This window comes from Equus quagga, chromosome 13 (genome assembly GCF_021613505.1).
Source record: "Equus quagga isolate Etosha38 chromosome 13, UCLA_HA_Equagga_1.0, whole genome shotgun sequence".
Lineage (NCBI taxonomy): Eukaryota > Metazoa > Chordata > Mammalia > Perissodactyla > Equidae > Equus > Equus quagga.
This window is the reverse complement of record NC_060279.1, coordinates 86,416,128-86,438,952: the sequence shown is the minus strand read 5'-3', so window position 1 is coordinate 86,438,952 and position 22,825 is coordinate 86,416,128. Positions and strand designations below refer to the sequence as shown.

The 22,825-nt window shown below is 41.0% G+C and overlaps 1 protein-coding gene across 2 annotated transcripts in view; it reads left to right on the top strand.

Annotated features, from left to right (window-relative positions):
- The first annotated feature begins 867 nt into the window (after positions 1–867).
- LOC124251513 (zinc finger protein 665-like) overlaps positions 868–22,825 on the top strand; it is a 25,204-nt gene continuing 3,246 nt past the window's right edge. Inside the window, exons 1-6 of one of the 2 annotated variants that reach the window (XM_046684382.1) lie at positions 868–909; positions 3,028–3,133; positions 3,392–3,470; positions 10,635–10,721; positions 15,685–15,811; positions 21,004–22,825. In XM_046684382.1, coding sequence (XP_046540338.1) covers positions 3,087–3,133; positions 3,392–3,470; positions 10,635–10,721; positions 15,685–15,811; positions 21,004–22,825 — 2,162 coding nt within the window. In that variant the 5' untranslated portion in view covers positions 868–909; positions 3,028–3,086. Of the gene's footprint in view, positions 910–3,027; positions 3,134–3,391; positions 3,471–10,634; positions 10,722–15,684; positions 15,812–21,003 lie in introns of those variants that run through there. The other variant, XM_046684383.1, reaches the window with a different exon arrangement.

Sequence of the window (22,825 nt, the reverse complement as noted above, 5' to 3'; positions counted from 1 at the left end):
CAAGTGTGGAAGAGAATAACAATTATAAAAAACTTGCAATTTATAACAATTCTTTTTAAAGTTATTGCTCTTTTTAATGCAATTGTTAGTGACCTAAACAATCACATGCCTTAGTCCTTCATGCCTCATACCCCAGGTCTTGTCCCTATGAAAGTTTCTGGAACTGAGCACAGTGTTGAGTTTGGCAGCCTTATTGAATGGGAAATAGAATTCTGTTGGGTGTCAGTAGGAAATTGCCCATTCTACCAGGGAAAATTTTCTATTTCACATTTTAGTTTGTAATCCTTACAAACCCTAACCCTAACCCTAACCCTAACCCTAACCCTAACAACTCCAGTTCTTCTTTAATTAAACTCCTTAAATTGATTCTAATTGCAGGAAAGTTCCTGGATCCAACCATCGACCCTCCACCGAGATCCCAGTTCCCAGACCATTGAACTGCTTCAGCCTGGCTAGTAGGACTCCCGGGCAACAGCTGGCAAAACAGCTTTTGACTTAAAAACCGTTTTCAACTTGAGGAAAACGTCTTAGTTTCCAACATAACTGGCCAACACAACTCTAAGCTTTTACCTTAAAACTGTTAGTGTTAGTAACTAAAAATAACCAGGAAGCAAAGCGGCTCCACAGGCCACGAACCACGCTCCAGCGTTTCCAAACCCGGAAGAGACGATTTGGGAACGAGGCGGGGGACGCACAGGCCCCGCCCCTGAAGCCCCGCGTGCTCCGCCCACAAGGCCCCGCCTCACCCACTCCCGGTCGCGGCGCAGGCCGCGCCTCTCTCCGCGCCCCGCCCCCGACGGTCGCGCCCCGCCCAGGCCCCGCCCCCGGCCCGCCCCGCTTCTTCCGCGCGCGCGCAGTTTCCCGCAGACCCGGAAGCGGGAGAGCGGAGCGAAGGTCACTCTGTGGAGCGTGAGTTTCTGTCTTTCCAGTTTAACCCTGGGTTTCGCAGTCCCCTCTCCTCCACACCTGGGGTCTCGGGGTCGCTGCGGACCTTAAAATCTCTACACCCGCCTCTCCACCTCAAGTAAATTCAGACGTCGCCGTGAGAGGCTGGGGGGAGGCGGGGAGCTCTTCTCTTTCGGTTTAAAGCCCCTGAGGCTCGTCCGTCCTTTCTGCCCTCGGTCCACGTAGACACTGCCTTTCGTGTCGTTTTCCTGCTTTTAAATCCCTGTTCTGACCTGTCCCCCCGCCCCGCGCCCTGTACAGTGGTCTTTCGCGAGGTGCGTGTATTCCCTTCGCGTCCCCCAAGCCTCGTCCTTCTCGGCCCCTGGGGGCAGCGCTGGCCGCCCAGCTCCGGGAGAGGCCCCGCCCTGTCCCGGGTCCTGGGATTCTGGAGACCCCACGCTTCTCTTGAGACACCCTCCCCGTCCCCTCCTCGTTTCCTCCTCCAGCCAGTCCGTCTGCTCCCCAGGCCTCTTCTTCCTAGTCACCCCTTCCCCTGACCCCGCGTTGGGGAAGGTGACCTGGGCCTGCTGTTTGACACCCAGTGTTCTTCCGTCCTAAATTCCACTCCAATGGAAAACGTGCTCTTCTGGGAGGCGGGCGTCATATTCCTTCGCCATCTCTGTGAATTTCTGGGCGAGGGACATCTGGAGAAACCGAGACAGAGAGGGGCTGAGACAGAAATAGAACTGAGAAGGAGAAAAGAATGAGTGAGAAGAGATGTCAGCTAGAGGATGGGTGAGGGCCTTGCAAAAGGACAGTAAAGAGTGAAAGAGAGTAAACGGAGAAAGTAGCAGGTGGATAAAATAGAGAAGTTAGAGAAAAGCGGATCACCAGGGTGATGAAGGTGAGGAAGATAGGAGAGGGACCCTTGATGAGCGGTAGGCGCGGGGACAACAGGGGTGAGGTACTTCAGACAGAGGGCCAGGAAGAGATGATAAAAGAGTTGGAGCTATGGCTGACAGAGCCACCTGGTGCTAGGACAGAAAGGACCAGAGGTGACAAGGAGAGCAGAATAGCAGAGCAGAAAGTATAGCCACCTGGGGGTGCCAGAGAGTGAAGACCAAAGGAGAGTAACAGGGAAAGAACTGGGAGAGCAGAGAGGGAGCAGGGATGGGGGAAGAAACAGGCAGAAATACATGGAGATTTAAAACAATCAGAAAAGTTTGGGAGAAAGAGCAAGAAGAGGGGAAACAGGTTGCAGAGTGGGGCGGACCAGATGTGAGAGAAGGAATACAGAGAAGAGCAGAAAGAGCAGGAGAGTAGAGAATAAAAAAAGACAGAAAGAGAGTGAAGAGAAAGAAATGAGGAAATAGATATACAGAATGAGAGAGGAAAACACATCGTAGTGAAGAGATGGGACCCATATCCAGATGAGTTGATTAGATATGATTGATTAACTTGTGATATATTGGTTCATGACTTTATAATCTAAGTATTTAAAATTTTGCCTAAATTATGTAAATGAGGATGAGAGTTGCACAATTCCTCTCTGTAAGGCTTGCGTATTTTATAGTTATTAGTATCAGAAGATAACTTCCCTTTGCAATCCCTATTCAGCCAGAGGGCAATGACTTAACTGAGTCAGCTGCGGGTCACCCTCTACCGTTTGCCTGGGATGGGGGAGGGTGTGTGTGTTTGGTGGAGGGGAGTGGAACAAGAAAAGACTCTGTCACTATTTGGTGACATATACATTTAATTCATTAGTCTTTTTGTAGCTTGAGATAAATCTTAGTTCGTTCCATTTCTGCTTTCCTACAAATAACTTCTGAAATAAGCTTTGGTGGCCTCCTGTAATCAACTCATCATTCTTTTCTAAATATGATAGATTCTCAATATTTTTTACTTTGACACTAGAATTATTTAGCTTTAAAAAAATTAAAAATTGTTTCCCTTTTAAATTTTTCCTGGTTTAAATTTCTCCTCTTTATCTTCTATATTGGAAATGTTCTTTGGTAACTAGCGAATAATTTTAGACTATTTCAATGAGGACTTGGTAATGATGTCAATGATCTTTTATCTTAACGGTCAAAACCTAGTTTAACCAGTCTAATATTCAGTTTTCTTCCCTTTATGTGATCATAGTGAGCTGTGAGCTACCAAGTAGATGTTCCCCTCAAGTGCCTCTTGTCTGCTCTCTGCAAATGTTGAAGGATGGCTGGATTGAGTTGGAACCTTTTTCCAAAAGAGCGTATCTATTTGTGATGAAGAAAGTTGCTCAAAAAAACAAAACCCTCAATAAAGGTGAAATTAAAATTAAAAGAATTGCTCAGAGCTTATTTCTACACCTGACCCTTTTTCAGCGTTTTCCGCACTAATAGTTATGTTTTTGCAATTCTGTATTTTAAAAATATTTTAGTGTGATTTTCTGGAACAGAGGAATTAAGAGCTTGGTATCAGTGTGATCAGACCTTGAAAGAGAAGTTTCCTTAGCTCAGGCATGTGAAAGATGGCCCTGGTATTTTAAATGGAAAGATGATAAGGACAACCTGCCCACTGGTCCATCCAGCCACCATTTCAGAATTCAGGTACAGCTACTTCTGTTCACTCAACTCAGACCTTGGAAACGTCTCCCTCTCTGGACCTCAGTGAACCCATGTGTAACATGAAGATGAGAGACTAGACCAGAAGCTCTGAGTCTGAGCAACACTCATCTCTGAAATGATTGGGCAAATTGAGTGTGTGGCCGTTCTTCTTGGAGAGAGTGCCCAGTTGTAATTAGAATTGTAAATAGGTCCTACTCCTCCAAAAATGAAAAACCAAAACACCAGCATGAAGTCCGGGACATAGGCTCAGAATTAGGGAGACCATTGTGACCTGTCTTTCTCAGCATTAAGGGTAAACTTGAAGGGAGATTGTCACTCCTTGGCGTCTGCTGGCTCCTCACTGTGGCTACACAGCCCTGTATCACCAGGACGCCTGCTAGGGTCTCCAGCCTCATCCTGGGAGCTTACCGTCTTCTCATGGCTCACTCTGCCCCAGTCACGTTTGCCATTTCTCTGTTCCCTAACACCACACCTTTTCTGTCTGAGATCTTCGTTCCTGCTCTTACCCTCTGTCCCTGAATCGTCTTGGCTCTGACCCTTTCTCCCCCTTCAGGTCTAGGCTCAGAGGTGTTTCCCCACCCCCTCCCACCCACCATCTAAAGCTCCGTTGACCAGTCAATCTCTGTCACCTTACTCAAGTTTTCCTGCCTCCATATCAATCACCTACATCTAAACTGTCCTTCTCTATAGATTATTTTGAGTCTTTCCTGTTTTCCCTCCATTGGAGGGCGCACAGTCTCTGTCTCCTTCCCAGGACGGCTGTGGCACTTTACTTTTGGGTTGTGTTTACACAACAGGGGCTGTGGTTTGGGCTGAGTCCACCTCAGGAAGACCTCGAGGCTAGGGCAGGTGATGAGGATGATTCCCTTATTTGTTCTGGAAATTGCATCTCTAATTGATATAAACCTCCTGTGGCTACGTATTTGCTCAAAATAAGAGCAAAAAGATGTACTGAAGCCTGAAAAGCTCTCCAGAACTGGTGTCCTCACACAGTCGGCTGAGATGTCTCCATATTTAGCCTGCTGTGTCCTGCTCCCCTGTACCTCCCAGGTCTTCCAGGCTCTGCACATCCAGGCACCAGTTGCCGTCTTGGGCAGGAGCTTTACCTTCCAGCAATTCATCTGCTCTGAATAAGGGATAATGATTTCACTTTGGTAAGGATGGGGAGAAGGTCAGGAGCCTAAGGGGGTGTCAAAGAGGCCCCCATTAAAGAGCTAGGTTGTCTTGAAATTTGCTGTGAGTGGGGAGAACAGGAAACAGTGAGATCTGGGGCCTCGCTTTATTTGTGGCGTCCTCACTGAAGTCAATCCAACTAGTCCACAAATGCCTTTAAAACTGGACTCCACAATCTCCCCATTTGCTGGCAAGTTTTACAGGAAGGCCAACTTCTTGATCTCCACACTGAAGGCCCAGTGTCGTTCCATTTGCAGCTTGTGTCCATTCCTCTTGCAATGCCTGGTGCCTCTGTCCCTTTGCCTTTTAGCCCCATTTGCTCATGCATGCATGGAGAAGAAGTAGAAAAATGGGGAACACTGGACAGGAGCAGGAGGGTTGTGGAAGCAAGTGTGGGCCTCTAGATGAGCCCAGTGAATGGTGTGTGCACCTGTCCCAAGCATAGTTGTGTGATCAAGGGGTATGGGGAACAGTTGGAAAGGGACGTTTCAGGCCAGGCTGGAACACCTGGAAGTGGGTTTATGGGTAGTTGTGGGGCTGAATGGATCGGTTTGGGGTGCCACAGTATCTTAGCTCAGGTTCCCTGGGACAAGGATGCTGAGACTGAGGTTTGCATGCTTGGGTTTAATTGGGAAACTCATGATCACACCTGAGAAGGAATGAAGGCAGTGGAATTAGGCAGAGAGAAATATTATCCTGCATTGTAGTTAGAACCAAGGCCTGAGCTGAGCCCACACGGAGCTCTGGCTGCAAGAGAATGGGTTCCTTGGTCCTGAGGGGTGGATCCAGGGGGTGCCCCACAGCATCTACTCCACAGGGTGACTTCTCTGGGGTCTTTGGGGAGAGCAAGAATCATCGTGCAACCCACAGAGTAACTGTAGGGAAAATCAGGGATCCTTTTATAGGTTACCTTTGGTATTTTGGAGTATTTTGAGTTTCAAGTGAAGAAAGTTTCAGATACATTTTAGAAAATACAAAAGAGAATTTGGAGTGTTTCCTTGGAAGATGTTGGGGTATCGTTGGAACATTTGCATCACCGCGGACATCTCTCTTTTATTAGTAGATTTTGAAGGTGACCATGTTGGGCTGGGGTCATTGTGAATGAAAATATAGTGTCTTGGATCTGATGGGTCCTTGGATGTCTTCATGTGGATTATTCCATCATGAATGCATGAGTTATTAGGGTTTGGAATGTTTTCTGGGATTTCATAGCAGTATGGGGGGATCATTAAGGAGTGTCTGGGGAATGTATTGAACCCCTGGGTTTGTTTGAGTCCAGATGGGAAACAGTGGGTCCTAAGCCTCAGATGGCAGAAGGTTTTCATTAGGGAGGGCCTGCTGGGGGTGGGTTTATGGGTACAACTTGAGAGGGGCTACAGGGGCCTGTGACTTAGGGAAAGGTTGTTCCAAGAATCAGAGAGCCATCAGCACCACAGGGACCTACAGCACCATAGCTTGTCTTTGGGAAGATGCAGCTGCCACTTTCTTACTGCTAGGCCTGCCATGGTTACTCTACTGTCCTCTCCCTGCCTGTCCCAAAACACACACATGTGCAGGTGCACACACACACTCACAGTGCAAGGTAGCTGGTGAGCTGAGGGGCAAGATGTTTTAAACTAAAGGTGGAACAAGGATGTGTCCCTAATAGGAGAGCTACTATGTTCTAGAATGGGAATTTGGGGACAAGAAGGGGATCACTGTTTGGAGACTTAGAGCCCTAGTAATGGCAAGGAGACTCAGGAACTGGATCATCCTCCCTGGGTGGGCCCATGCTCAGCAATTATTAGAATAGAATGGGACGAACTAATGGGGTCACATTCAGAGAAAGGATCTTGTCTTTCTGACCAACACACTCTCACCCTATGTAAACACTTCTCCCTTTGTCCATTGTCTTCTCTAGAATGGCAGTGTTGGTGCTGCCCCAGGTAGGTGACTTGAGTAGGAAAAGTGGTTTGTCTGTTGGTGCCTCTCCTGTGTCCTCTCCCTCATCTTCCAGCTTCCCCTCTACTGTTTGTTCAGACAGACACTTCCTGTTGTTCTTTCACGGCTGCTTTGCACAATCCCAACACCCAGTCAAGTCAGGATTTGAGGCTATGAATTTTTAAGTCATTGTCATTGAAAAGTGAGAAATCTTAGACAATAGGAACTTGTCTCCATCAATGGGTCTAGGCAGCCAGGAAGCCTCTTCTCTTTCTGCTGAATTTAGGCTCTTTTATTGCCGAAGTAGGGGCGCTCAGCCTCAGGCAGCTACCCCATGGGTCAGCTCACCATGCTTCTAGTTGAACTTACTCTTTCCCTTCAGACCTGTTGAGGGCAAGGACAATGGTCTGGGTGAAGGACCCTTGGCTCTACTCTCTGCTGCTGCTTCTGGTCACCTCCCTTCTCACTCGTTCCAGGGCAAAGGACCCCTGCACGCATCAGTCCCCCAAAGTGAAGACTTTGCGAGAAGGTGTGCTAGTTAAACTTTGTGTCCTTCTTGTTCATTCATTTATTCACTGCATATGGAATATATACTATATTCCAGGCTTTTTTTTGTCTTCACCGGGGATAAAATGATAAACCAACGGAATATGCTCCCCTGCCTCATCCAGGTTGTTTTTAAATGATGGAGACAAACCCACCCTTTCAGTTACTTACAGCCGTGCAATTCAAATGCCCCAAAGCAAAGGACTGATGTTCATTCTTCCACAGGCCCCCTACTTCCTTGCTGTTCCCTGACATCATCATCACATCCGACTCTGCCTCCTCTGCGCCTCTCCCCATGTGGCTGATCATAGCAGGAGAAAACATACACCCTAAATGACTGGTGTCACTTCAAATTCCTGGCCCTGCTCCTCTTGCATTTCTCTATTGGTCTATCCATCTCTCTCCTCTGGAGCCCCTCAGAAGTCCAACTCATCCTCTTCCATCTTTTTTCTCAAAGACCTTGTTTCTTCTTCATTGAGCCCCTGGAGCAAAGCGCAGAGATCTTCTCCAACATGCTCATCCCCCTGCCTCAGAATGTGGGCTCTCTACTCAGTATTGACCAGGAATGGTCTGTCCCTGCTCCTGGCCATTGCTGACCCTGCAGTTGGGCCCTGGTTGCCAGCCCCACTCACAGTGTCAGGACGGCATGGCATCCTTCCTCCACTGCATTGCATATTTTTACTTTTTGAGATTTATTTTTATCATCATACACACATGGTAGTATTGTCTGTCTTACACATAAACATTGGTATTTTCTATCACACACAGATACACACACCCCAAAACCTTTCTATGCACTCTACCATCTTTAAAAGAAAACCTTCTCAATTAACTACATTTCTCCCCAAATACCCTTTTTTATGCTTCATTTCAGAGCACAATACACTAAAAATTTGCGTATACTCTGTCTTCAATTCTTGCCTCCAATTCTCATTTGAACCCCATCCAATTAAGCTTTCACATCCACCATTCCTCTTGACACTTTCTTTCCTAGAGTCACCAACGACCCCCTCATTTCTCAATCCAATAATTTATTTCCTCTTCTCATCCGACTTGTCGTACTAGCAGCCTGTTGCCCAGTTGATCGCTCCCTCTTCCTTGAAAGATTTTCTTGACTTTGAGGACATCCCATTAACCTTTAAAAATCTATTTGCTTCAATTTTCTTCTCGCCTCCCTGTTCTCTTCTCAGTTTCCTCTGATGGATTTTCCTGAAATCCCTGGTCTCTGAATGTGGCAGTGAAGGCTTAGTCCTTGAACAACTTCTCTTTGTCTACACCCACTGCCTTTCCTCATCATCTCATCGCGTGACTTTCAACACCAGCTACATGTCTCCCCTTTTCTCTTCTCAGGACGAGATCTCTCCTGTGAAGTCTAGTGTCCTGTTTCTAGACATTTCGGCTGGGACATCTAACAGGCCTCTCCACCTTAATATGTCTAGAACTGGCTTCTTGACCTCCCGCAATCATGTTCCCCCTGCAGTCTTCCACATCTTGGTTAAGGGTGACCCTGTACTTCCTGGGCTTAGATGACCATTTTAGCATGTATATAAAATATGTAAGATATTACATTATTTGTATGTGTTTTAATAATTAGATAAAGAAAAAGTTAGATGTTTACTTAAAATGAGTGAAGTAATACATGGTTTCTAAAATTCTTTTGAGATACAGAAGAAAAATGTTTGAAGACCAAGGCCCTTCCTCATCAGCTTCCCCCAGTGCCCCTCTGCCCTCCTCTCCTGCTTGTCTCCTCCTCCTCACCCTGCTCCTGCCATACAGGTCTCCTTCCTTTTCCTGGGGCCAAGGTTGCTACTGCCTCAGCATGCTGACAGAGTCTGTCCCTCTACCTAGAACTGTCTGGCTCCTCAGATGCAGGTGGCAAACATCCTCTCTCCTCCAAGTCCTTGTTCTGATATCACCTCATTGGAGCCTTCTCTGACCCCCCTCCCATTTAACATGTCAGGCACACCCTTACCCCCACTTCTGGTCCATATTGCCTGCTTTGCATGTTTCTTTCTTTTCCTTCTCTTTCCACTGTGTGGCTACTGGAGACAAAGCTTCAAAGGGAGAACAGTGACAGAAGGTAGGAGATGTCACACCTATTAGGATAGCTATTAGCAAAATGACCAAGAAATAACAAGAGTTGATGAAGATGTGTAGAAACGGGAACCCTTGTGTACTATTGCTGGGAATGTAAATTGGTACAGCCATTATGGAAAACAGTAAAGAGGTTCCTCAAAAAGTTAAAAATAGAACTATCTTATGATCCAGCAGTCCCGCTTCTGGCTATATATCCAAAGGAGATGAAATTAGTATCTTGAAGAGATGTCTGCACTCCCATGTCTCTATTGCATTATTCACTACAACCAAGATATGGAAAAACCTAAATGTCCTTTGACAGATGAAAGCATAAGGAAAATGTGGTACATATATACAGTGAAATATTATTCAGCCATGAAAAAGAAGGAAGTCTTGCCCTTTGTGATGCCATGGATGAACTTGAAGGACTTTAGGCTAAATGAAATAAGCCAGATAGGGAAACACAAATACTGTATGATCTCACTTATATGTGGAATCTAAAAATGTCAAACTTATAGAAACAGAGTAGAGTGGTTGGGAATAGGGACTGGGAAGTAGGGAAAAATAGGGAGATGTAGGCCAAAGGGTACAAATTTTCAGTTGTAAAATGATGAAGTTTTGGGGATCTGATGTACAGCACCGTGACTATAGTTAATAATACTGTATTATATACTCAAAATTTGCTGAGGATAAATCTGTCACCACACAGATACAAAAAATGGTAATTGTGAGGTGATGAATATATTAACTTCATGGTAATTGCTATTTCACATTGTATATGTATTTCAAATGATTACATTGTACACCTGAAATATACACAATTGTCATTTGTCACTTACCTCAATAAAGCTGGAAAAGAAAAAGAAAGTGGGACGTGTGCTGGGCTTGCCTCCTCTGAGTGGTGCTCATCCTGGCCTCACATTAGACTGCTGAGGCATTTTGCAAATACATCTCTTATGCCTTCTGACCAGAGATTCTCCTGCAAATAGTTGGAGTGAGGCCCAGCCTCACTCATATTTAAAGTGCCCCATGTCATCCTAACCTGTATCCAGTGTCGAGCACCAAGGCTCTGAGTCCTCCCTTCCTGAGGGCTGAGATCTGGGCTGAGGGTGAGGGGGCTCTGCTCTGCATGGCGTTTGATCAGGGCCAGGTCTGTGACCTGAAGGGAGGTGTCTGGTCCAGCTGAGGTTCCCACTGCTGCAGCTTATGTATGGGATTCACCAGGAGGGGAGTGAGTTCTGAAGAAAGTGGTAGAAAAACTCACTTGTTGGTCTCTGTGTAGGAGTTTACTGTCCCTGAATCCCTCCTGTGGCAGTGGCAGCAGAGGACCTGTTTTTCCACATGATGACGTCTTCCCTGTTTGTGTGGTTGTGGCACAGGAAGAGGGTATGTTGATTCTAACCATTCAACAGCATATTTTCAACTTTCAAGAGCTCTAAAGACTCATGTTGCCTGAGGAAGAAGCCTGTAAAAGGAGGAAGAGGAAAGAAAAAGGAGTCAGAAATGGATCCTTCTCAGGTAAAATCATGTTCTTGCTTGATTATTCCGTCCTTCCTGAAATGTCCTTTGGATTTGCTAATCTCTGACTCTGAAGTGTCCTGCCTGACGTGTTCCTTCACAGTCACCCAGGGCCTTCCGTCAGTCCTCTCATCTCCACTCAGATTTCATCTCACCTTGACCCAGTGACATGGAACTTAGGAAGAGGCTCCAGTGGGCATCATCCGGGGCAGGGCTTCACATCCATGGATTGGAGATGGGTGTGGGCCCTGCAGTGTCAGTGCAGTTGGGCAGCAGGGCTTGTTTAAGGGTCACATCTGGATGCACTGACAGCTCTCTGTAGACCAGGATGAAAGAAGTTGCACATGGAAGTCATGTATTAATGTGCACAAATATCTGGTAAATTCTGGAAAGGGAGATCAATAAGGGGAAACCTGTTCTGCCTGTTTTTAGAATACATTTGAAGCTAAATGAATGAGTCACTGACTTCAAAATCTTAATGATTAGGAATGCAAAGTTCTGAAACAGACATGCATGATAGAAGGTCTTTTATTCCATCATCAATTTTAAAATACAAAATCAACCTAAATGTCTAACATTTGGAGACTCTTTATTTTCATCACATCTGTTCCTGGGGGGGTGGGGTGTTTTTTCACTCTGTTGATTGTATCCTTTTGACACGCAGAAGTTTTTACATTGGATGCAGGTCAGGTTCCAGATTCATTCCTTTGTGTGTAGATACCCAGTTTTCTCAGCACCACTTGCTGTCTGTCCTTTCCCCATTGTGTCGTCTTGGCAGCCTTGTCAAAAATCATTTGGCATATGTGCAGGGGTTTATATCTTAGCGTTCTATTCTGTTCTGTTGGTTTATATATGTGTTTATGCCAGTACCACACCATCTTGATCACTCTTGCTTTGTAATATGTTTTGAAATCTAAAAAAGGGAGGCCTCCAACTTTCTTCTTCTTTATCGGGTGTTTTGGCTATTTGGGGTCCCGTTCAGATTCCATATAAATTTAGCATTTTTTTTTCTATTTCTGCAAAAATTGCCTTTGAGATTTTATTAGGGATTCCATTGAATCTGTAGAACACTTTGATAGTATGGACATTTTAACAATGTTAAGTCTTCCAGTCCATGAGGATGGGATGTCGTATTAGTTATTTGTGTCTTTTTTAATTTCTTTTAGCAGCATTTTGTGGTTTTCAGTGTACAAGTCTTTCACCCCCTTGGCTAAGTTCATTCTTAAGTATTTCATTCCTTTTGATGCTATGTTAAACAGGATTATTTTCTTAATTTCCTTTTCAGACTGTTCATTGTTAGTGCATAGAAATGCAACTGATTTTTGTGTCCTAATTTTGTATCCTGCCACTTTTCTAAAATTGTGTTTTTGTTGTAACACTTGTTTTGTGTTTCTATATATAAGATCTTGTCATCTTAAGAAAAGATCATTTTACTTCTCCAATTTGGATGACTTTTATTTCTATTTCTTGTCTAATTGCTTGGGCTAGGATTTCCAATACTTTACTGAATGGTAGTTCTGAGAGTGTGCATACTTGCCTTCTTTCTTTCCTTCTTAGAGGAAAAGTTTTCAGTCTTTCACCACTAAGTATGATGTTAGCTGTGTGGTTTTCATATGTGGCTTTTATTATGTTGAGGTGGTTTACTATTCCTAGCTTTTTGGGTGTTTGTATTTTGAAAGGTAGTTGAATTTTGTCAAATGCCTTTTATGCATCAATTTAGATGATCATTTTTTTCTTTCATTCTATTAATGCGGTGTATTACATTGATTGATTTTTGTATATTGAATCAGCCTTGCCTCACAGGAATATATTCCACTTAGTCATGATGTATAATAATTTTAATATGCTGTTGAATTTCATTTGCTAGTATTTTGTTAAGGATTTTTTCATCAGTATTTTTCAGGGATATTCGTCTTTCCTTCTTGTCTCTTTCTCTGAGTTTGGTATCAGAATCATGCAAGCTCCATAGAAAGAGTTTGCAAGTTTTGGAAGATTTTTAGCAGGATTAGTATTAATCCTGTAAATGTTTGGTAGAATTGTGCAGTGAAGTCATCTGGTCCTGGATTTTTCTTTGTTGCAGATTTCTGATTACTGCTAGACTCTCCTCTCTAGTTATAATTCTGTTCACATATTTTATTTCTTCATGATTAGGTCTTAGTATGTTGTGTGTTTCTAGGAATTTACCAGTATCTTCTATGTTATGTAATTTGTTGGCATAGTAAGCTCTTAAAATCGTTTTTAAAAATTTCTGTAACATCATAGTACTCTACTATAGTTTATAAAATTTCTGTAACATCAGTTGCAGTATCCCCTCTTTCATATCTGATTTTACTTATTTGAGTTTTCACTCTTTTTATTAGTTAATCTAGCTAAGGGGTTGTCAGTTTGTTAATCTTTTCAAAAAACTAAATCTTGGTTTGTTCATTTTATATTGTTTTTCTGTTTTCTATTTCACTTCTTTCTGCTCTAATCTTTCTTATTTATTTATTTATTTCTGCAAAACTTGGGTTTAGTTCTTCCCTTCCTACTTCCTTGAGGTGTGAAATGATGTTTCTGATTTGAGATCTTTCCTTTCTTTTAATGTAAGCATTTACCAATATACACTTCCCTCTTAGTGCTGCTATCACTGCATATGAGTTTTGCTATGTTTTATTTTCATTTTCATTTTTATCCAGATACTTTTTGAATTCCCTTGTGATTTCTTCTTTGACCCATTGGATGTTTAAGAATGAGTTGCTGAATATCCACATTTTGTGGATTTTTCTCTTTTCCTTCTGCTATTTGTTTCTCATTTTATTTCATTATGTTTAGAGAATGTATTTTTTATGATACCAATCTTCTTAAATTTGTTAAGATTTGTTTTGTGACCTGACATGTGGTGTATCATGGAGACTGTTCCATGTGTGATTGAGAAGAATGTGTTTTCTGCTGTTGCTGGGTGAGTGTTCTGTATATGTCTGTTAGATCAGTTGGTCTATAGTGTTGTTCAAGTCCTTTGTTTCTTATTGATCTTCTGTTTGGTTCTTTTATCCATAACAAAAACTGGGGTATTGAAATTGTGTACTATTACTATGCTGCTGTCAACTTCTCCCTCATTTCTGTCAATGTTTGCTTTGTATGTTTGGGAGCTCTAGTGTTTGATGCGTATAGATTTATAATTATTATATCTTCCAGGTGAGTTGGACATTTTATCATATAATGTTCTTTGTCTCTTGTGATGGTTTATGTCATATAATCTGTTTAGTCTGATATAATATAGCCACCCCTGCTCTCTTTAGGATCTCTTTTGCATGGACTATCTTTCCTCCTTCTTTCACTTTAGCCTTTTCTTGCCCTTAGATTTTTTAATTTTAACAGTTCCAGCTCTTTGACGCTTTCTCACTCCTGCTCTGTATTTTTCTTCCTTTTCCCTCTTCTACTGGTTGGGCTCAGGCATCCTGTACAGAAGTGAATAGCAGAGTCCCTGGGCAGCCCCCTTTTCTTCACTGTAATTTCAGTTGAAATGCACCCAATGTTTTATACTAATCATGGCATTTGGTGAAATGTTCTTGTTTAATAACAGTTTTTTTCTCCATTTTCCTTTTTTCATGATTTTTAATTATCCAAGAACTTTTTCAGGTATCTACTACTGTGATAATTTTTTTTATCTTATTCTGTTAAATTAATATATAACACTAATAACTTTTCTAATCTTGAATCATTGTTTTATTATGGAGTAAACTCTTTAGCTTTTGTTAATGCCTAAATATCTGCATTTAAATGGATAAAATTGTATTTATATTTTTGAATATAGGTAGTTTTTAGAGATTGAAGGAAAGTATTCTATTTTTTTCACGTTTGTACAATTTTTTTACTAGCCTGCTGTAATGGTGACAAGCTAAATTAAGTACAATTGATACATTTTTATTGTCCCAACCATGCTGAAATACACATGAATAAAAATGATAATAAGTCATCCAAACATATGTCATCCAGAGACAGCTCTTCTCATTTCAGTTAATTTTCTTGTTTACGTATGTGCAAGTCTGTAGTTATTAGAAAAGACATCATCATTTCATAAGTGAGTTTTATATTTTTTAGCAGTTGAAATTGTATTTTAAATATATTCTGTGATGTTAAATTTTTCCTACACTATCACATTAATGATTTAAATAGTAATAATCGTAGTGTATTATGTGCATGAATGTGTGTGTCTGTATGTATATAATAACCTTTTATGCAGCTTTTTGTTTCTAACCTTGAACTTACTTCAGATTTCTCAGGGAGGGAGCCCTCTATGAATGTGCTTTTAATGTTCAGCTGTTACTTAACTGTTTGATTCTTTAGGTTCAATTCTAAAGCCTGACCTCCTGAGGCCAGGTGTTCGTTGTGTTATTTTTTAGCTGTTTGACCTGAGGCAAGTTTCTTAGAATGTCTGTGACAGAATTTTCTCCTCTGTAAGATGGAAACAAGTTTTTCTCTAATGAGCTATTACATTGATAACCAGTTAATACATGTAAAGCATTTAGAGTAATGCTTAGTATATAGAAAGTGTCATTTCTCTTGTTATTATCATCACAATTTTTAGATTCTCACCTTTCTTTAGTGCCACTATGGACTTTGTCGTCTCTGAAGACACCACTCATGCTCTAAATGATCTAGATATTGAATGTCATTCAGTGTGTAGATGATAATATCTAACACTTCTGTATAGACAACCCAGTATTGAATTTTTATTTGTGTATTTCATGTATTGTCAACAAAAATGAGAAATTCACACTGACTTGGAGTATATCATAATATCTTACAGAAAAGCATGAGAAATTAAAATTAGAGACAGATAACTTGCTTAAAATAGCTTTATGTGGATCTGTCAAAACACATTTAACTGAATTCATCTTCACACCTCTCTCCTCTTCTCATTTTGTGTGAAGATAAGAACTCTCTTCATGACCACTTTGGTGAAATGTGTTTTTCATTTCAGAGACGGTTGACATTCAGGGACGTGGCCATCGAATTCTCGCAGGAGGAGTGGGAATGCCTGGACCCCACTCAGAGGGCCTTGTACAGGGACGTGATGCTGGAGAACTACAGGAACCTGCTCTCCCTGGGTGAGGAGAACTTCCCTCCAGAAGTTAGGATCTATCCCTGGATATCTTTTCGTTGTCTTTTGTATGCCTCTTGGGAGCCCCTGCCTTAGTTGACTGAGATCAAAGCCCTGTTTACTCAGAAATGAAAAGCTTCACGCTACAGCATCTGGACTTTAAACTTGCCCTTTCTTCAGGTGATCTGCCACTTTATGAAACATCGGGGGTGGTTCCAGAGCTTAAGTAGGCATAAAACCTATGACAAACTTAAAATATACAATTCCCTCTTTTTTACCCCTATGCTATTGATTCAGTAATTCTTGGAAGAGAGCTAGATATCTGCATATTATACTCTTCCCTATATTCATATGGATTCAAGAGTGGATAAGATTGTGAAATATTTTCTAAACCCATCTGTAATGTCCTCTTCAGCAGAACAGGGAGCTGGGCTTCTGGAAGCCGCAGCATATCGTGTGCCTTTCTTCTTATGAGCAGGAATTTCTGTTTATGGTCTGATTATTATCTCCATTTTGGAGCAAGGGAAAGAGCCCTGGACTGTGGAGAGTGAAGTGAAAATAGCAAAAAACCAAATGAGTGGGAATGTACCAAAGGTGTGAATACAGCTAAGAGCTCAGAAAGGGGGAGAGGAAGCTGCACCATTAATAGTGTTTGGGAAACTCTCCTCAAGTGGGAGAGTTCTATGGGAAAACAGAAGTTTAGTTTTTGTGAACTCCCAAAGAAACTTTTTCTTCTCCCCAGCTTATCACTCTGTCCTTCAATGTGTAAAATTTATCGTTTCACCCCCTAGTGGTGTAGCAGATCCAATAGAGACAAAGGCAAAGTCTTCATCATGATCTGTAACACTGATCTGGCTCCTGTGAATTCCTTGGTTCCTTGACTTTGAGAAGCATGGAGTGGGCTGTTTTAAAGGGGTCTCTCTGCCCTTTGGTCTCCTCCTTCTGCACTTGATTCTATCAGATGCTCAGTTCTTGGTCCATATAGATCAGAGCTGAGGCCTCTGTAAGCCTAATCCCTGGACCTATCCCAGTTCCATCCCCATTTGCTATGCTGGGAAGACCTAACTAGAGGATGGGATAACCCTGGCTGCTCTACCATTCCATCTGATGCCCCAGAAACTACATGGAGCTTCTCAAGCCCTGTCTGCCTATTCACATGCCTCAGCGATTTCTTCTGTTGTGCTTTTGCCACACACTTCAGGGGTGTATGTAATAGGGAGGTAAATTGGATCTCCTGTAATTGTTACTTAGGAAAACTATAAAGACAGTAAACAGAGATCCTCTGTTTGATCCCCAGTCCTACACAGGTAGCGTTTATCAATCTCTCAGGCTCTTAGCTTGTCATCTGTGGGTAGAGCACAGGTTCCCATCTTAAGATGCTACAATATCTGACCCCATAACTTGTACTACAGTATCTGACCCCATAACTTGTATTTTCTTTCTCTTGCACCTCTCTACCTAGTCTGGGAATATAGACTCTTCCTGATTTTATGTTCTCTTAAGTTTGTATGAAATACACGTTTCTAGGGTCTGAAATGTCTTGCTGTTTTTTTTCTTTAAAGATTTTATTTTTTACCTTTTTCTCCCCAAAGCCCCCCAGTACATAGTTGTATATTCTTCGTTGTGGGTCCTTCTAGTTGTGGCATGTGGGACGCTGCCTCAGTGTGGTTTGATGAGCAGTGCCATGTCCGCCTAGGATTCGAACCAATGAAACACTGGGCCGCCTGCAGTGGAGCGTGCGAACTTAACCACTTGGCCATGGGGCCAGCCCTGTCTTGCTATTTTTTGTTGTGTTAATCCAACTTTAGGTGCTGGGCAACTTCTGGTGGACTCTCATGGAATGGGTTTACTTGGTAACAGAAAATTCTTGAAGGAGAACACTGACTAATATGTTGCAATATTATCCTGCTGCATACAGAAGCACCACTTGAAGCCGCTCAGAGTGGTCAGCATGTCCCTGGAACCAAGATAGAATGTGTCATGAGGGCCTAAGTGATAAGTGTTTCCACTTGTCTTTCTGCTTTTGAGGAGTGTCACAAAAGCATTTCTCAAGGGCATTGTGACACTCTTGATCACGTACACTAATGATCATCCCCTTTGAGCTACAATAAATGGTATAGGAATTTCTCCTGGGAAAACATTGGCCAAGTTCACATCCTCGTATCTCTGAGGCTGTCGACTAAACTATTATTCATGCCACATTTTCCATCCCGTGAGTGCCATTGTTCATCCTACTTTAACAAGTACAACTTGGAAGCATCTTATTGACGGAGCTTATGAAGTTGCACGATGCCTTCAGTAAAGTCTACTGTAATTTATTTTGTTTAAGCCACTGCTACTTTCATTTTGTGTATTTCTATACATTATAAAGGAACTTGATTTTTATGTATTTATCAGTTCCATATTTTTGATGATGTCTTAGTATTCTTTGTTTTACATTTGCAGCATGTGGAAGGTTTGAATTGGGGAATAGATATCATTTCATATGTTTTACGTTATTTCCTCCTCTAGTGTTGAGGGTATGGCTCAGCAGCAGTTTCCCTAAATCCTATACAAAGTCCGGACTGTTTTGAAAAGATCGCTGTAATCATTCCTTCTACTTCTTTTCACTTCACTTAGTACCTAATATTAAGTTACATTTTTCTCAGTTAAATTTATTAATTTAAATTTAAATTTAAGAAACAGTTTTTAAATTGAGAATTTTTGGTATGTTGAGAATATATATATTTTTATTATTGTTGTCTCTTCCCCAAAATACCATTAAATTGACTTGCCATGTGTTATATAAGATTCATTGCTTCTTCTATAGTATGTTTTCAGTTTTCTATACATAATTTGTTGAGTTTTGTGTAAATTTCACTGAGATTTATTTCTGGTATAACCGCTATATTCTAATAATTACTTTCCCTGTCTAGATTATCGTGTCTATGTTGGTACACTGAATGAATACTTAAATATCTCATCGCATTTTACAGGAAACTTAGGCCATTTCTTGCACTTTATGGGGTTTGTCTCCACTGTTGTCTCTGACACCTGTATTTTCTGCAGAATTTCTAAAGTTCTGGAAATTGCATTCTTGAGTGAACACAGGACAACAGTCTTGTTCCCTGGCTTTCTTTCTATCTGAACTTCATATAGAGTGCACCTGGTCCCTGTTGTCCCAGTTACGTGTGTTGTCCTGTTCTCTAGCTCTTGTTTGCTGTCTGGGTTGCTCACCACCTCTCTGCGTATCCCTCCTCCATGGGTCTCCATGCCACTGCCAGAAAATGTTTCTGCACATACCTGCTGCTACTTACAGTGCCCTCTAATACAAGTCCTTCCCTACCGTGTGTCGCGTATTATTTTCAAAAGGTTACCTATGTTCTTCTCATATTTATGAAGTCTTAATTTATTAATTTTGGATAAGTGAGCATTGTTTCATTGATTCATAATAACAACTATATATCTACTAATACATACAGTAGGAGCACCCGTCACCTCATGTCTCTTTTTTTATTTTTAATTTCCTATAAAATTTATTGCAGGTTATGTTATGAAAACAAAAGTGGATCATTTTTAATATGTCACATTTGTTTATGAATTTAAAAATCTATGACCCCTCATCACACAAAAAGATAATTCTAAATCTACTTTGAAAATTGATTCAATCAAGAAGTATCTATTTGGAGTGTACGTACTTACTATCGCATTGTACCAAAGATAAGGCTGCTGTCCTCACAGATCATATGGATCAACCATAGCATAGTGAATGTTCTAATATTTTGAGAAATATTGGAAACTCACAGATTTCTCTAGACATTGTTTATCTTATTCTTCCAGGAGACTTGTAGTTCCAGATGAGATTAGTTTGGAAAAAGGGCTTGTTTAGTCCAGAAAATCTTTAGAGTCTGATGTAGTTCTGGGCTAATTAGAGACTAAGTAATCTTTATCAGGAGAAGTAGGCTTGGAAATCAAGCAGTCTTATTTTGAATTAGCATGTTTTACTCAAAGGTATGGAATTGTATTCTGTCAAATAACTTTCATAACATTTTCCATCATTTGAGCTTAGCAAATTAATTTCTACCATATTTTTTTATTGTTTGAAGATAGATTCCATTGATTACCATGAGTATTTAAACTCACTTGATTTCTCCCTGTTTTTCCCTCTCCCCAGCTTCTGGCATGCTCCATTCTACTTTCCATTTCTAGGAATTTTACTATTTTAGATGCCTCACATAAGTAGTATCATACAGCATTTGTCTTTTTTGTGACTGGCTAATTTCATTTAGTATAATGTCTTCAAAGTTCATCCATGTTGTAGCAAATGACAGGATTTGTGTCTTTTTTTAAGGCTGAATAAATTCCATTGTGCATGTATATTACATTTTGTTTGTGCATTCATCCATCAGTGGACATTCAGTTGCTTCTGCCTCTTGGCTGGTATGAATGATGCTTCTGTGGACATGGGTATGGAAATATATCTTTGAGATCCTGCCTTCAGTTTTTTTGTATATATGCCCAGAAGCGGAATTGCTGGATTATATGATGTCTTAGTTCAGCTTCTATACCAAAGTTCCATAGACTGAGTGAGTTATTAGCAACAGAAATTAATGTTGTAAAATGCGTATTCTTCATGGGTAGCTTTATAAAAAATATTTAGAAAAGTATTTTATTTTTAAACATTGTTTTGTTAAATTCTTAATTTTTCAATGCTGTATGTGTTTGCAATTCAAAATTGACATTTATTTAGATCATTCATTAGATCATTTATCTAGATCATTCATTTGGATTATTTATCATTGCAATAAATTGTTTATTCTTTAGCTTTTTTTTATGTACAATAAGTATGCACACTATAATATTTCTTTCTCCTACCTTATGAGATAGCAATATGTTTACTGCCCATCGATATGTGCCTTAGGGTCATGGTGGAAAAATACTCTCTGTTTTTGAGAGCTAACATAAGGTTGCACAAGATAAGTGTTTCTGTCATAGGATGTTTGAAACTAGGCTTCCATAAAATTAATTTGAATTGTGTATGATCACTCTTTCTTTAGTAAAGAATCAATTCCTTTGGTGTTCCTAAAAATTTGAAGATGATGGTTGGGAAGTTTCATAACTCTGTTCAATATAAGTATTACTTTTGGTATGTTTTCCACATGAAACATAGATTTATGGACAGTAATTAATACAACATCTCTGTTTCTTTATATCTTGTAGGTGTCTCTCCTATACATGCAACCAAGAAATTACAATCAAAGGAGAACAGTAATACAGGAGAAGTATTCCATACATTGATGTTGGGAAGACATGAAAGCCATGAAATCAAAGATCTTTACTTCAGGAAAATCCAGGAAAACATGCATGCCTTTGAGTGTCAATGGAGAAATGATGAAAGAAATTACAAAGGAGTGCCTGTAACCCATAAAAAAAATCTCACTAACAGAAGAGATCAACATGGTAGAACAGATGCTGGAAACAAGCTTTTTGAGAATAGGCTTGGATTAAGCCTTCAGGATGAACTGCAGGTATTTCAAACAGCAGGAAAAATTTATGAATGTAATCAAGTTAAGAAGTCTGTCAACAATAGCCGCTCAGTTTCACCGCTTCAAATAACTCCTCCTAGTGTCCAAACCAACATTTCTGATAACTGTGGGGATGATTTTATGCATCCTTCAATACTGACACAAAACCAGAAAGCTTATAGGGAAAAACTTTACAAATGTAATGAGTGTGGCAAAACCTTTAATCAGGGCTCACACCTTACTAGACATCAGATAATCCATACAGGAGAGAAACCGTATAAATGTGATGTATGTGGCAAGGTCTTTAGTCAAAATTCAAACCTTGCAAGTCATCAGAGAATTCATACAGGAGAGAAACCTTACAGATGTAATGAGTGTGGCAAGGTCTTTAGTCAAAATTCACACCTTGCAAATCATCGGAGAATACATACTGGAGAGAAACCTTACAAGTGTAATGTGTGTGGCAAAGCCTTTAGAGTGCGTTCAAGCCTAATGAACCATCAAGCAATTCATACTGGAGAGAAACCTTACCAATGTGATGAATGCAACAAGAGTTTTTTCCAAAGTTCCAAACTTATAAAACATTACAGAATTCATAGTGGAGAGAAACCACACAAATGTAATGAATGTGGTAAAGCTTTTATCCAAAGTTCAAGCCTGGCTGACCATCAGAAGAGTCACACTGGAGAGAAACCGTACAAATGTAATGAATGTGGCAAAGCTTTTGTTTTGCGTTCAAGCCTAACTAACCATCAGATAATCCACACTGGAGAGAAATCTAACCAATGCAATGAATGTGGTAAGGCTTTTATCAAGCGTTCACACCTTAGGCATCATGAGAGAATTCATACTGGAGAGAAGCCATATAAATGTACTGAATGTGGCAAGGCCTTTAGGCAATGGTGTGACATTAGGATTCACCAAAGAATTCATGCTGGAGAGAAACCTTTCAAGTGTAGTGAGTGTGGCAAAGCCTTTACTCAGCGCTCCCACCTCACTAAACATCAGATAATCCATACTGGAGAGAAACCATATAAATGTGATATATGTGGGAAGGTCTTCAGTCAAAATTCACACCTTGCAAGTCATCATAGAATTCATACTGGGGAGAAACCATACAAATGTAATGAATGTGGGAAAACCTTTAGTGTGCGTTCAAGCCTAACTTACCATCAGATAATCCACACTGGAGAGAAACCTTATAAATGCAATGAATGTGGCAAGGCTTTTATCAAGTGTTCACACCTTAGGCATCATGAGAGAATTCATACTGGAGAGAAGCCATATAAATGTACTGAATGTGGCAAGACCTTTAGGCAATGGTCTGACATCAGTATTCACCAAAGAATTCATGTGGGAGAGAAACCTTTTAAATGTAATGAGTGTGGCAAAGCTTTTACTCAGGGCTCACACCTCACTACACATCAGATAATCCATACTGGAGAGAAACCATATAAATGTGATGTATGTGGCAAGGTCTTCAGTCAAAATTCACACCTTGCAAGTCATCATAGAAT